The sequence below is a fragment of the Erithacus rubecula genome, assembly GCF_903797595.1.
Source record: "Erithacus rubecula genome assembly, chromosome: 3".
Taxonomy (NCBI): domain Eukaryota; kingdom Metazoa; phylum Chordata; class Aves; order Passeriformes; family Muscicapidae; genus Erithacus; species Erithacus rubecula.
In genome coordinates this window covers 102,792,452-102,809,211 of record NC_136689.1, presented here as the reverse complement: position 1 = coordinate 102,809,211, position 16,760 = coordinate 102,792,452, and the positions used below count along the sequence as shown (strand labels likewise).

General features: G+C 37.4%; 1 protein-coding gene across 1 annotated transcript in view; it reads right to left on the bottom strand.

The window, feature by feature from the left end:
- Nucleotides 1–2,008: 2,008 nt before the first annotated feature.
- The window catches only part of TTC39C (tetratricopeptide repeat domain 39C), a 34,350-nt gene continuing 19,598 nt past the window's right edge, over nt 2,009–16,760 (bottom strand). The window contains exons 7-14 of the mRNA XM_079301551.1: nt 10,332–10,425; nt 9,411–9,518; nt 8,826–8,935; nt 8,019–8,142; nt 5,832–5,929; nt 4,876–4,980; nt 3,124–3,162; nt 2,009–2,522 (exon numbers count right to left, since the gene is read on the bottom strand). Coding sequence (XP_079157677.1) covers nt 2,433–2,522; nt 3,124–3,162; nt 4,876–4,980; nt 5,832–5,929; nt 8,019–8,142; nt 8,826–8,935; nt 9,411–9,518; nt 10,332–10,425 — 768 coding nt within the window. The 3' untranslated portion in view covers nt 2,009–2,432. The remainder of the gene's footprint in view (nt 2,523–3,123; nt 3,163–4,875; nt 4,981–5,831; nt 5,930–8,018; nt 8,143–8,825; nt 8,936–9,410; nt 9,519–10,331; nt 10,426–16,760) is intronic.

Sequence of the window (16,760 nt, the reverse complement as noted above, 5' to 3'; positions counted from 1 at the left end):
CAACAAAAAATACCTGTCCCAGTAAAGATGGCCTTAATATATTAAATAGCAAGATGCATATTCCATTATTGCTATTAGACCATGCCTCCGAGTTCCACAGTATAAAAACTTACTAGTTTACACAAAAGACCATTGAATTTTTTCTCATCACAGGCACAATCTAACATAAAAATAATTTTGCCATATACAGTGTAGGAGGGTGTCCTACAAGGAGGGTGGGAAAAAATAATTAATACAGAAACATACAGTTGTGATGATTTGCTAAGCCCACAGGAAAGCTGCACTTTGCACAGAGTTATTGAACTGTTACATGAACATATAGTGTCTTTCTATACCCACTCCTAGCCTGGTGAGAACAGGCCTTTTAGTAAATTTACTACAATTTTCTAGCTACCTCCAAGTATGCAGACTCTAAATATCCCAACACAAATCGCATGCAGGTGCTTTGTGTCCTGAACAGCCAAGTCTCACATCATATTTAAGGAGTGTATTTAAAAAGAATTCTGCCAGTAGCTGCACCATTCCCAGCTATTTACCCAGAACAGACTGTCTGATTGCAAAACATTAGAAGTCAGATAGGACAAAATAAGATTTCAAGTACATTATAACCCATTTTTAAAATAATTATTTGAAATCTAAGCAGTCACTATATACATATACAATATAATATTTTCTAGTCAATACTTATTTGGATTGACCAAATAAGGTTGAACACCCATTTATGACTCAATATTACTGTCAAAGTGGAATAAAAAAACCCCAGTCTACTACCTGTAACACACCTAGATTATAGAAAAATAAAACTGCTTTTTTAAAGAGTTCCTCCTCTCCTTCAGGAACTGCAACAGAAGTGTTAAACTGCTCTAGGAATGCCTTTCATAGCAGAACTGTGTCTTCTAGAGAGAAATAAAAGTGTCTCAACCATTTAATTTGGCCTACCAAACAGGACATTACTTCTCTCCTCCATATCAGTCTTGCTTTAGATGTAACCTCAAAAGCAAATCAATGAAGGTTAGGTGTGGGCAAAGTCTAGAACTTTGGCAACATGGTCTACAAAAAGGTAAGAAGAAACAAAAACAAAAACAAAAAAAAAAAAACAACCCAAAATAACAAAAAAAAACAAAAAAAAGAAAAAAGAAAACAAACCAATAAACCAAACCCCAACAAAACAAAATAAAACAAAAGCTTAAGCTAAGGAACTGTTTAAGGCAACCTGACCAAAGTAAAGATAAGGCTTTTGGATAACTATTTCCAAGGATATCCAGTTTTCTTAGCTTTGCAAAGTAATATAATTCAACTAACTTTATGGTCAGATTTCCATTCATAAGCTTCTTTAAAAAAATATTTACCTTCCTAGATTATAACATTAGCTGAAGATAAAACATAAAGAAATACTACACATTACAGACAAAAGTTTAAAAATAGCTACAGATAAGCACACTGATGGCCAAGTATTAGAAATTATATGGTCATGACAAAAGTTTCAGGCTCTCTGAGGTATTTCAATAACTTAACACCACAGGCTTGAAATACTATACAGAGACCAAAGATATTGTAATATTGGTGTAACTACCAAAGCAGATTTGTGGGTTGGCATTTTGTTTGGTAGCAGGTTGTTTAAATACCTTTTAAAGGTGACTGCTATAAGGATCCAGCAGCTTGAATGAAAAACATGTAAAATCTGAACATGATATTCAGAATAAAAGAGCCAAAATAAGAACTGCCCAAGCAGTAGCTGGATGTCAAAATATTTGTCTGGAATGTACCAGAAGCAAAGAACCTAAATATTGACATAATTTATATCACAAAAAATGAGCTGGGTTGGGAGGGAAGGGATAAAGAATGAAAGAGGATGAGAGGTTTAAAATTCTCCATCATGAGATAACTGGCATAAGCCACTAAAATTTAGTAAGATCTGCTTTTTGTGGCTGAACAGTTTTCCTCCTCCTCCTCCTGTGTACTGGCTAATATTTGAAGATGAAGAGTATTCTGACCATTTCCAAGTTCAACACTTATATCAATTACTTATATTGCATTATTCTAATCAAACCAAAAGTGCTCCACCTGGCAAATTTTAGATATAGTTCTGTTTCACAAGGTAAAAATCAACCCTGCCAATGTTGTTGAAGTAAATAATGTGCTTTTATTTAGGTTCACCCACAGATCTGCAAGTAATTGCATTCAGCTTGGTTGGAACAAAATAAAAAATGAAGAGTTAAAAACACAAGGTCACTTAACCTTCTTCCTGGTTGATTTACCTTTAGTTAAAATTGTAATGTTTTTACTCAGCCATACCAACTCTGACCATACTAGGAAAGTGTCTCTGGCACAAGTGGTTTTTAGAAGAAGAGCTGAACTTCCCAACAGCTCTTTCTTCTGCTTCATCCTAAAGTGCAGGAACTGTAGGAAATGATAGCAAGCCTTCCTGTTGGTCACTGTGGAACCACTTCCCTTAGAGAGGCTAAGGCTGCGTGTATGCGGACGTGCAATCTGTTCTCAAAGTCATAGCCAGAAAATTCCTCCTGAGGGAGAAAAGAAAACAAGGGAAAAAACCCCAAACATATATCTACTAGCCTCCTTCACTTTAGGATATGAAGATAATCTTGCTTTTAATGCTTAAAAAATCACGTTATAAAAGAGTCCAAAGAAAAGAGTGAACTGATGATTGCACGTTGCAATATCCCTACATTACCCATAGCAAAGGAATTACCACAAAAATTCCAAGTTGGTAAAGAGAGCAGATTGGAACCCATACAGTTGAAGAGCACCTGAAAGGTTCTACTAATCCAAAAGCTCCAGAAAATCCCAACAGGCCCAAGGCAGGTACAATGGAGAATAGTAATTTTCAAAATTTTTGTAGCCAGATCTTGGTTGAAAAACTCATCAAGGTTCTAAAGCTGCAGGAGCTGTCAGTGATGTGGGCTCTGTGATGGCTGACCCAGCAACACACATGAATGTGTCCCATGCACATTGATGCACATCTACGTGACAGGAGTTGTAGAATACAGGTGAGGGACACCTCCACTTCACACCCACTCCCCCCACCCCAAACCCCTGAAAACACAAACTCACAAATGCCCTTCCATCTCAGACAGTTAAATTAGAAAGTGCCTTAGTTTTTACCTTGGCTTGGAGCAGTAAGGTTTTGCCTCTTGGCACAGTCTACAAAGAGAAAAACATTGCATTGGAAACACATCACCAATGTTACAAAAAATACTTTAAATGAGCTGGTGAGATTGGAATAGCATCTCTAGCTTTGAAAAAGGTCCTGAGCAGACAAAAATCTCTCAAATTAGGAAATTGGAAATACTAATGAGGCATCCAGGATAAGCACTATTATGCATTTCTAGTCTTCTACAGAAAAGGAGAAATTACAGAAATTATAAAATCCTATTCCCTTCTCTTTCTCAACCATTATGGAGCTCTAGCATGACACCTCAGCAACTAAATGAAATTTTGTATACACAGGATCCACTCACCTTTAGTTCTAGCTCTTGCTTTCCCCTACTCCATCCCATTTTATTGAAGTCAAGCATCACTTCCTCATTTTCTGAGTGCCACGAGAGGGAGTTACCTCCACATCCTTCATGAGCTAAACACTGCCACAGCTCCTCTAGGGCTTCTTCAGCCTCAAACACCCTACATGAGGCACAGTCATTTACTGTGTACACATGCTGAATGTAAAGCAGGAAGAAGGAAGGACTGCTCTCACATTCTTCATTGTTCAAATCTTAACATACCTTCACTACCCACCACATTTTTGGGGCTTTTTTTAGAGACCCTTGACATGAGCAAATTTAAACATGAATGTGGAAAGAAAGGCAGCAGGAACATTATGGGATGCAGACTCTCCTTCCAGGCATCAAGGCCCAGCTCTAAGTCTTGGGGCAGGGTTTTCAAAAAGAAAATTAGTTTTAAAAGCATTTTCTAGTTCTGTCCTTTGTCACGATAATTGTTTTTACTGAAAGATTTTCCTCTCCTTTCCCCTTTAAGGGGAAGGCTCAACTCAGCTAACTAAACCTGACAATACCAAACCCAATTGAAAACAGAATCCTAAGAATATGAGACACTATCAGCCCAACTACTTCATACACTACATACAGTGAAGGGGGGGTTCAAGTGACTCCCCTCTAACCACTTTCCCCCATACCTGCCCTCTGATTATCAACAAGGTGGCATGAACTCCAAGGACTGCAATTACACACACTTGAGGAGGGAAACAGCACCAAGAGTGCTGCACAATTACCCTGGTTTAAGATTCTCTGAGGTAGGGTATGTGCAAAGAAGACAAGAACAATTAAAGGTACTGCCAGCCAAGCCATTTGGACAATCTGAATGCCAAGTGGATTATTTTCTTCCGCATCCTGAACACAAAACCCTCACTACTCAGGGTGTAAGTCAAAATGCCCACACAAACAGCTTTAATGGAATTTAAATGACTAAAAAAACCCACTTGCTATTTTAGGAAGGCATCAAATTCTATTTGGAGAGGATAAGTACAGGTGAACTTTGAATGGCATCCAACAGGATATTAAATAGGTAAGAAAAGGACCCTAGGCATCTACCACACTAAATACCACCTACAGACAAGAAATCCCTGTCTATACAGGGCATTCTAGCCAGGCCTATGTTCCTACCAGCAGCAGGAACACTCTCAGTACTGAAAAACTAAGACATTGTGACCTAAAATACATTCCATTTCTTGGATTGAACCCTGTTTCCCCACAAAGTTGTAAGTTTTTTATGGTGGGTATAAAACAGTTTTTAAAAACTTAATACGCACAGCCACCTACAAAATTTGTTTCATTCTTTGCATAGGGGTATGTTGACTCCTTCTACTACTTTTGTAAGTTTAAAAATAGGTCATGCTATTACCTCTGGATTGTCCAACAGGACACAGCCAAGTTCATAGCAAGCATATGGCTGGACGTACAAGTTGCTTTGACGGCAGAGTTCATCTTTAGCAGCTCGCTGAAAGTACTGGAAAAATTAAAGGAAAAAAGGAAACCAAAGACTGCAGAGGTACATTAAAATTGACTGGTTGTTACTTCCAAACAAAGCTAAAATGAGAATACATTAAAAATTTATAATGGTATAGATTCCTAGATGTTTTACAAATATTACTATATCAAGACAAAATTATTAGTTTGGAGTTTACCAAGTATTGTTGTGACTGATTCAAGAGTCTTCCAATTTCACATTGAAAAAATGTTAGCTCTAAGAAGAAACTGTGATATCAAAGATGAAGTACCCAGATTATTTAAGGTATGTTTGAGAGAAGTGGGGCAGGGGGAAGGAGGGTTTAAAGCCAGCATCTTGCTGTTTATATGAATAGCATTCTATTTTGGGGAGAAAAAGGGAGAGTTGTACCTACAGATCAAAACCTGGAGTGGTGGCAAAATTTTTCTTTGGTATGTGCTAATAATCAAACCCCTTTGTCTAACATGCCAAGAGAAGAAGCTACAAACCCGTGCTTTCAAAAGGTCAATCTCCAAGATATTTTAAAAAATATATATTTTCTTTCTTTGGTGGACAAAGTACATCTAGCACAGCGAGAACTTTTATTCTCCCCAGCTTCCCCATAATTCTTGTTACTACAAACCACTTTAACTGCTATGTTCATTTAACAAAGGCAATTACTTTCACAGCACAGAATATAATGAAGACATGTTAAATCAGAAGATTGTAAAAGAAACTGTTAGAATTTATAAACCAGAATGTTCAATGAAAGACAAATAACTTGCTTAACACTCTTACTCAAAATATTCGCTATTTTAAAAAGTCATTTATAAAACAGAAATAATGGTGGAAATTATCATTTAACTACTTACCTGAACAGCATCTTCAGAATTTCCTAAACATTTGTGTATGGCACCAAGAAGCAAATTCCTCAAACCAGCAGCCGATGAATCATCCACATCATGACATGCTTAATGAAAAGATTCCAGTAAACAAGGTTGACTGAAATACTTTCTTAGACAAGAACTGTGATTGTCTTAGTCTGATATTTAAATTTTACCAGAAAAAGGAGATGCTAGTAACATTAATAGAAAGCCAAGTGAGTTGTTTTCTTTTAAATACAACCCACTCTGTATGAACCTGATCAAGAAATCTGTCACTCATGAGAGCAATTCCTAACAGGAATGAATGGTTGAAATCAAAGGCAGTTGGTCCACTCCTCTCACAGGAGGAGGACTGATCTCTACTGGTCCTTGAAATATCCACTAAAAGGTAAACTTAAGAAACAATCATCTCCTTCTGGTGTTACAGAACTGGTTTGTCCCACATCTTGAAAGAAAAATACATAGTCCAAGTTGGAAGGAGCACAGGGCAAACAATTCAGACAAACCTGATTTTTTCTGAACTGAAGCCAAGTGACAGATGCACAAAAATTTGTACTGGATTTAAGAACCCAGACTAGGGTGTTTTGGCATCACAATTCTCAGTGATGATGGGAGGATGAGGTTAACTTGCCAGACCTTAGCTGGTCCACAATCTGGGGACAGACTGTGCCTCAGATGAGTAGTGCTCTGTTTCCAGGAAAAACTGAATCACAACGTATGGAACCCTTTCTAAACAAATCATTCTCCATTTTGATTAAGCTTATTAGTGCCAGCTCTGCTAAATCAAGGCCAGTTTCATGAGGAGCCATTTGCTCTTGCCCACACCAGCACCTCCAGGAAGGAGAGAATACAGAGCTTTCCATCCCATAACTGCTGTGTCTAGAGCAGTGCAGCTCCCTTAAACATTTTGCCTCACAGCATAAACCCTGCCAGATCTTAAACCAGCTCTGCATTCACAACACAGATAATACATAACCCCAAGACACCACCTATGGATAACTATAAAGTGGCTTCATGAAGTACTTGCAATGTCAGGTCTCACATGGATTACAAGTCTAAAGTTACTTGGCATTTTGCTTGCAGAGATGCAAGTGGATACAAATTAAATCCCTTAAATTCTGGCTTTGAGGAAAAACCTGGAAATCCACCCCAATAAATTAATAATCCAGTTGCTCATGACAAGAGTAAACATATGTGGGGGAAAAAAACCCCATATTATTCATGGTTTTGAAATACACATAAGGTGCATAAATAACACTCCGTGCACAGAAAAACTTCAGCCAGGGATGGCTGATGCAGACATATTTGTCAGTGTCAAACTTAAAGCAGTGTATCTCTGAATTTGAACCTATACTGCCATTTCACAATAAAGTGTGAACCACCACACAAGGGAGACCTACACTGCCTCTGAGTGTACAGGAGAGAATACAAACTCCTTGCACCCTCTAAAGCTGACTGCTCTGAAGGCAAATGACAGCCAAAAAAAACCACCTCTGATTTATTTTGATGCAAGTAAATCTGATTTTAAAGCCTAGCATTACCTTTGTGACTAGAAAGCTAGGGATCTGAATATAATCCACTGCCATCACACAATTTAAATGGACTAGTTATCTCAAATCAGAACTGGAACTAACACTGCTATTAATCCTGACTCTGACTTCAAGACTGGAGTTTTCTAGCTTAGTATGAAAATTCTGTACAATCTCCAAAATTTTGCAATTACAAAAAAAAAAAAAAAAAAAAAAAAAAAAAGCACCTGATGGCAGACAATTTTTGTCTAATTTTCTAAATGAGCAAGTAATAATCAGAGGATTTCAGAATGGTTTGAGATCTTAAAGACCATCTAGTTCCAGACCCCTGCCATAGGCTGGGACACCTTTCAGTAGACCAGGTGACTTGGAACAGTAACTATCATGCTACTGTTTCATTTTAAACAATATTTAACAAACAGTTATATGAATCAGGCAGTTACAACTTCTCCCAAAAACTTGCAAAAATGAAGCATTTAGGCTGAACTGTAATGGGTCATTATTCTTTTGTTACCTTTATTTTGCTATGACATATGCAAACATGTTAAAATTTTCATGCTTTTGCAATTATCTAGTCCACACAACAGCATAAAATCACACATCTCATTTTAAATTGTAAATAAATAAATCAAAGAGCCATCTATACCTTGACTCATATGCTGTAAGTTCGAGAGGGAACAGTTTGGAAGGGCTTTCCACAAGTATAACACTTCAATGGATGCCAGGACACAGAGCTCTTTGGTTGGCAGTTGTTTCCTAAATCTATCTGCCTGCAAAGTGGGAGAAAGAAGGAAGGGAGATCCATTATTTGTTCTCTTAGAGGGAATGCGGTATTCAGAAACAACAGTATCACAAACACTAATTTTAACTGATTTGTAAAGTCACCCAACAATTTAATGAAAACAAAATCAGTGGTAACTTCGCCTAAAGATTTTAAGACTAAAAATCAAAATCTTTAAACTAATTAAAGGACTCACATATTGATCAAAATTAAAACCTCCTTGTATGCAGCCTGACTTTTACCTGGGTTTTACTGTACTTCACAGTCCCAATACACAGTGACTGGATGCTGAGACAGTACCATCTGCAAGATCATCAGCTGAGAGCTGTTTCCTAAACAACTCCTAGCTCTCAAATACAACTAAGGCTTTCACAAACAAGACAAGATAGAAAGGAATAAGACAGGCAAAGCTAGAAGGAAAATTACCAAAGCAACTACAGTATAATGTATTTTTATCTTTAATAATTACTTTAGCTGTAGAGTGAATAGCTAATTCACATTTCCTTTGTTAGGTCCTTCAAATGACACTACTCTTTTCCCACCCTATTCCTTCCCACAAATTCCACAGAAGCAGCACAGCAGAAAAGAGATACACTCTGTTGAAGAAAATCTTAACTAAGAACTGAACTGACATCACTGTACCAAAACAAGTCAGCCCATGCAAAAACTAACCTTTTTCACTGAAAATTGTTCAATCTGATTGTTTTTTCTTTTGAAAAGCTTCTGAACTTCCTTGAACACATTCTGAGCACCATTGACATCACCAGTGGCTCCTTGACACACTACAAAAATACAGAAACAAAAATACATTAACAGTACTGGGATATGAAACTGGAAAAATTAGGATTAGATATCACATAGTCACAGCGAAAAACCTCCACACACTTACCTCTAGAAAGTTATTTAGATCAAGGATTTGATCAACATGATAATCTCAACTCCTCCAGGTACCCTCTGCATTCATTAAAAAGTCAGAACTACTTCTTATAGAAGAAGTAATACCACCAAGCTTGCAAAGTGGTAATAATTCTATCTACACAGAGAGGGATGTACAGACAGGCAGGTACACCTATGAGCATGCAAATGTTCATTATGGAAACAAACACAATTGTCCAAGCCAAGTCTGGCACAAAGCTGCCGCTGCAGGTGGCACTGTGGAAGGCACTACATGCACCAGCAAGTTTCCCAAAGAAAACAGTGCCAAAACCTTACCACATCACTGACTTACCATCCACACAACACCCTGGATATACTCACCAGCTGTTAAATAAGCATAGTAGCACTGGGACCACCTGGATTCATTTTTAAGCCTTTCAAAGGATTCAAATGCATCTTTGAAGTTCATTTCTATCATGCTGCACCATCCTAAAAGGATAATCAGGAAACACTGATTTATGTTCAGGGAAAGTACAGTAATTCAAACTCAGTGTCAACATTATTGAAACACACAGCTCTGTTGTGTTTGTTTTGTTATTAGAGCTGGAGCACGTTTAACAACTATAAAAATAACTGGAAAATTAAAAATAAAACAAATGACATACATTTAAAGTCTGGCTGGGACATTTTGAAATAGAAGATTCCACAGGAAATCATTAATCCTCATTTCAGAGAAGGAACAAAATTATATGCCAAAAGCTCCCATTTTTAAAATTTAAATACTACATTTTGTGGAATGCTGAAACTTACAAAGCTAATACTTTTCCACTTATTATTTTTTACTCTGACAAGATCCCATTTAAAGCTTGAATCAACCTATCTTCTCCACTATAAAGACCTGTATGCAAATTAAGACCATATATCATATCCTGCTATTGACAGAAGGAAATGAACACAAAATACAGACCCTGCAAACTGTGAAGCTGCACTAAACTGATTAGTTTTTGGCACAGAAATGGTGAATCCATAGACAAGGCAGAAGAATTTATTTTTAATTTTAAATAATAGTCAGTAGGTTAACAGTTTGCCCTTGATTCCACAGTCTACTCTCTGATCTTGCATCACCTTGCAGATAATTTTATTATGAAAAAGTGTTGAATTCTACTTGTCTAAACAAGAAGACTATTACCATAATCTAAAATATTTTTAAAAACCCTAGTAAGAAGTCTCCAATTTGTTTAATGAAGCTGCCAGTCAAAACTTGAAAGTGAGCTATTTATGGTGTAAACACATCCAACGTACCTATTTCATATAAGCAGACGTGTTGAATCTCCCTTTGGTCTGTTGCAAGTTCCAAAGCAGTATGAAATGAGGTCAAGGCACTATTAATTTGACACTAACAAAAGTGAAAGAAAAAGAAAAATAATTCAGACACCTGAAATTTTAAATTTGCTGGATAATTAATTTTTTTAAAGAAAATATTAAAAAATTATAAAGAAAATATTCATTTCTTTTAATAGGTAGTTAATAAAAATTAGAGTAGAGGAGTTTAATAGTTTAATAGCACATCATGTCTCAATCTTCAGCCCTAAAAATCAGTGACTGTATTCCCCCTATGTGCTATTAAGTCCAAAATTCATTGGGTTTGTGCAGTAAACTAAGTAACCTCACTTCCTTACTAGTCATTCCTCCTTTAGAAGTCGTATTTTCAGCATCTCTCTATGAAGTTTAGCTTTCTGCACAAGAGGATACCTTTAGTGTTTGATTTCATTTATTTTGAACTTTTCACCTCTTCCCATAACTCTCAGAAATCCCTTCAAGCAAGAGTTAATAGAGAATTCACAAATGCTGCATGACATGTAAGAAGATATAAAAGCATATGAGAGAAAAAGCATTTTGATAAAATCATTAGCTAGCAACAGCTTAGCAAAAAGAGCTGACATGTTTCTAAGAACTAGAATTTCAGTTCTTTGGACTACCTGGTTTTCCTAGTCTGGGATGGGACTTTTCCCAATCAATTATTATAGGGGGAGGAATAAAAATCAATCTTTAATTAGTTTTAAACATAGTATATATTCCAATTCAGCCTATACCAGGCTTTAATACAGTTTCTGTATTTATTATCACATACATTTATTATAATTTATAAAACAGAAGAATTTTTAAGGCCCCCTCTCTGTTGACTAAGCATGTGAGCAAAATAAACCCTTGAAAATGCAAATTGACCATCTATGCCAGCATAACTAAATTTAAAAAATCCTACAAAAATATACAGTATTGTAGCTTAAGTCCAGGCACACACAGAGTTCTGAAATGATTGTATTAGGTTTTGTCCTTTGTCTCATCAGGGAAAACTGGTTTAGTTGCTAAGGAATGATTTAACTGTAAATAACACACATTTCATCAAGACAGCACAACTGCCTGCACAGGGAGCCACAGCTGTAGCAGTATAAACACTGTACACTTAGACAGTACAACAGTGATTGAAATAAGATACTTGCTGCAAGGCAGAAGAATATATAACACAGAAAGACAGGTGAGTTATATTTGCCCTCAAAATTGTCAGGGAGCCTGAGCCAAGTACACCTTGTTCACTTCTGTAACAGCACATTCTCTCCACTACAGACTACTCCACTGATGCTGCATCACGCCATCACAACTCCCCAAAAAGTAACTGCTATGGGCCCAGCCTTACATGAAAAAAACAGAGCAATATCAGTTTAGAGCTTTATTTCTGTGCTAGGAAAAAAAAACTAAAAAATCTAGTCCTCTTCAAAGGTACACTGCCTTCTAAAACCCCAGCCATTGTGAAACAGAAATCACTTATTCCATACAATGACTACTGGCAGTCAACTCATTGTCTGCAATGTTGTACACCTGCTGGGGCAGCACAGGAAATACTGACCACCTGGCAATATACAAGTCCAGTTTGTTGAATATCCAAGTCTTCTATACCCAACTCTAATTCTCTAGATCTCTCAAGTGTTTTGACATCTGCCTAAGTTTTCCTTCAGCATCAAGCCTATTTAAGTATATTTCAGAGACATTCATTAATAATTAAAGTTTCAATCATCTCCAGGGATTGCAGCAACATCCTGGAATATGAATTACTACTCTTGGTGTTAATTCTTAAATTAATTACTATCTGTTTACTGTTTAAAAGAACAAACAAAAATAATTATTAAGAGCCCTGAGTGTAACATCCTGGCTGCACCTGAAATTGATGTTCTTTTGATTTATAAATATATATACACACAAACATAATTCCTTCAATAGGCATCACTCACATGTCTCTTGGACACAATACAAAAACAAAAAAAGACTACCCATAAAATATATAATATACAGAACTATACTATCATAAAGAGGATTAATAAACCTAATGTGAGAAGCCTAGTCTTACATTCTGGACTTCAGATTAAAACTAAAAGCAGCCCAACCCAACAATTAAGCATCCACAGAGCTTACCAAGACAAGGCAGTTTACAATTACAGCACACATTTCCCTAGAGTTGTTCTGAAATCTCAGGAGAACTTCCCTCCTCCAGAACATCTCTATTCTCAACTACCAGTCTGAATTCATAGAGCTTTTAAGAAGTCATGCTCAGAAATAAGGAGAAACCAAAAATCAGCATCTAAAAGCTAACAATTTACACCAGAGGACATAGTAAGGACATTGTATCAACCTTTCAAATCCTGCACTTTCCATTCCTCAACACACTAAAACCCAGTTTTCCTTAGACAAGTCACAAAATCAAACTGGAATAAAACTAGGACACTGTACTGTGTAGCAACAAGTAACAAGAAAAGCAGCACAATTCCTGAAAATAAACCTTGACATTACATGCCTTCAAATTTTAGACATCAATGAGATTTCCTTCCAGAAAGTTCATTTAAGACTTCTCAATGCTTGTTACTACTCTTGTCCTCAGTCTACTTTTCTGTATCACACCCTCTCACCTCTAATTAAGAAGGGTGGTGCTGATACCATAACATCTACCAAAGGTAGCTAAAAAACAAGAGTGCTTGTCAGCATTACACTTACATGTTACCACTGCACGTTTTCTGCAGCCTGCTCATCTAGCATACCTGAAAAATGCCTGGTGGTCTGCCAGTCTTTGGTACTTTTTCCTTCAGACTATTTACATGCACCTACACCAATGGAAAATCTGGATCAAGCCTCAGAATCTGAGAGTTTTTTTGCAGCCAGAGATTTCATGTTGTTTATATTTATATAGTATATATATATACACACACACCCAGGGAGTCTGCTCATTAAAGCAAAGCAAACCTTGTCCAGTTCATCACTTTGTCAAACACTTCATTTTTGCTTTATACCCTTACTGCTTTCCACATGAAGCAATCAATCTATTAAACTATTGCTGAGGGGCATGACTGTAAAAGATTTTAAACAGTGTTGCTGACTAGGGAGGAAAAAAGAGAAAGAAAAACTGGAGGCTAAAAAGCAAAAATGGGTAAAAATCCAGAACACAACCTCTCACTCTGCCCTCTCCCATGCTACCACCATGCTCATCTTCCACTACTGGCTACAAAAATCACACCTGGATAGTTAAGTGCTGGTTTCAAAATCAAACTGTATTTATTAACATCATTCTAGTATCAGACAATACACATTCAGAATGTGGGTGGCAATATTTTTACTTTCACAGTAATAACAAACATCCACAAACATGCAAACTCCATGTTTCAGACCACTACGTTTCAGCCATTATGCCAACTATATTTTTATATACCTTTTAGGCCTAAGTATAAAATAATTCTCACTTGTCTGCATTAGTTTAAGCTTACATGAAATATCACTGCCAGCTTTAAAGGAAAGTTCTTTCAAAGACTGAAACTGTCAGACCTTCACAAAGAAACACTTTGAGACTGGAATATGTACCATATAATCACAAATCAAGCACAGAAATGTCCATAAAATCAGCCTTAGTGAATTATGCAAAAGTCAGTAAAAATGCTACTTTTAATACACAGTCTCTTAACCTATTCTTTGAAAAGAAAAAAGACATTTCATCAGCTTTGCAGTGCAACCTTTAACTTTCTGGTGCACTTTCATTCCTGTCTTCCCAGATCATTCTCCTTTTCTCTCCCTTAACTCGCTCAATCCAATAGTCTCCAAACACTTGCATACTTCTTTCTTGAAAATGTGAATCTGGGAAAAAAAATCTGATAATCTGCTCCACATTTATTGCACCTGTAAGGCTACTTCTCTGAAAACTGAAGTCTACTAAGTGCTTTACTGACTAACATCCATTTATGCTTTTTGGGGCACAAAGCATTATTCAGTCCCATGCTGCTCATTTCTCTTTTTATAGACATGAAGGTTTCACAGAGACTGTGCTTTCTCCTGGACTGCCTTCCTTGGCAATTTCCTCCTTTGTCAGATTCATGTCTCACTGTCCAGTCCTGAATTACTGTTGCTGGCTTTTGAACAGTTTCCCCAGGTGTCCATGGGCTGAACTATGCTCCTTACTGTTTTCTTCTCCACAGAAAAGAAATGACTTCATACATACAGTATGAAGGTTTCCTAATGGAAGCTGAATATACCATCAGCTGAAGGCTACAAAAAAATGCATGCAGGATCAAAGGAAAAAAATTTGGTGGACTGAGTGCTAGCAGGCTCTAATGCAAATCCTACAACCATAAATGGAACACACAAGGTTTCCTGAGTAACATCTAAGAGGCTTTTTATCTATCTGTACTATTATACTGTGTCGCACAACTGTTAAAAGATAACAGATGTAAAAGAAAGACTCTAAAGTATACAAACTTCAGCTCAAGGAATGCTTTTACGTGAATATAGGTTAAAACACAATTCTGGTAAGCCACCTGGAATAATATCCAATGCCCAGTGAAAAGAATTTAAACCTACTTGTGCACTAAAAGTTTCAAGAAAGGCCAAATAAGCACTTCCCAGGCTTTACAGGAGCTCTCATTACCCACCTTGGAAATGAGGAGGAAATTACAACTCAGCATACTAGCCTGTAATGTGGGAATGTCCATGCCCTTCTGGTTCAGAATCACAGGATCATTTAGGTTGAAAGAGACCTCCAAGATCAGTCCAACCTTTGATTAACCATCACCTTGTCAACTAAACCACAGCACTAAGAACCACATCCAGTCATTTCTTAATTGTGATCCTACCACCTCCCTGCACAGTTTGCTCCAATGCTCAACAACTCTTTCTGTGAATAAATTACTCCTGATGCCAAACTTGAGCCTCCCCTAGTTCAGCTTCAGGCCAGATCCCTCATCCATTGCTCACTGCCTGGGAGAAGAGGCCAATCCCCAGCTGACTATATCCTCCTTTCAGGCAATTTGTAGAGAGTGACAAGGAACCTCCTCTTCTCCAGACTAAAGAACCCTAGCTCCCCTCAGCTGCTCCTCACAGGACTCGTGCTCCAGACCCTTCAGCAGTTGTGCTGCCCTGCTCTGGACACACCAACAACCTCAATGTCTGTCTTGAATCGAGGGGCCCAGGACTGGACCCTACTCAGAGGTGCAGCCTCACCAGTGCCCCCTCACAGGGGGACAATTGCTGCCCTGGCCCCACTGGACATATTAATATGGAATGGATGCTGTAAGAGCAATGCCAGGTTCAGGACACATATAACCACATGTGTGCTGTGCAGAAAACCTAGTGCAGCTCTCCATGCCATTGCCACCAGTTGCATTCCTTCCTTCACTACTATGCCAACAGCATTTAAGCAAATTAAGCTGGAAAAATCCTACCAAAATCCAGAAGAGCCCAAGACACTTCAACCGGAACATTTGGCCACAGCAAAACCTCTGTGACAGAGCATCACTTGGAACTAAGAATGATGGAGGGAGGGGGAAGAGGCTGCTGAATGGAAAAGCTCTCACAAAAACACACACACACGAACAGCAAAGGGACATTTTAATTCCTGGCAGCAATCAAAAAGCTTTCTGCTGACTAAGGGCATGGCTACACAGCATAATGCACAGCATTCTGCCTGCCTGAGCTGACTGACTTAGTTAACATGGCCATGCTGTCTCCATTCACTTGGAGCTAAACTTCACTATCCCCTACAGTATTTGTGCATTGAATAATGCAGTAAGATTACATTTAAACAACTCTACTTTGAAATATAGTTCTCCAGAAAGGGACTAACTACACAAAATTGATACTTATCCCAAATATATCCTCTCTCTTTAAACATATACGCAATTTACTAAAAACTTGTGTTTAGACTTTTCCATAATTGTTGCAAAAGTCAGAAGAATAATTTGAATTTTATTGCTTGTTATATTAAAATACCAAGTTATACCCTGTATTCATTATGTAGTTATTCCCAACAAATTTGATTTTTACCATAAGAATGGAACAGGCACATAAATTAATAAGACCTGCTAAAGCCTTTCTCACTCAGGCAACAGCAACTTGCCTGTGATAATGTAATTCCCAAAATGCACCACTGCTTTCAAAAAGACAGAAAAAAAAAAAAATAAAACCAGTCAAATCCCATGTAGGAATATGCCTGCAAACCTGAAAGGGCACTGAAGCCTGTTCTTCCGTTCTGTTACTACCTCTCTGAAAATACTGAGCTACATCTGAAAGCCTTAACTGCAAATCTAGCAAAGAACAACCACCAATATCAACATTTCAATTACTTCTTGTAATTGCAATGTTGACATGAAGGGTTTGAACATTCTGGGCTTCTGCTTTTGTGTTAGGTTTTCTAGAAAAATA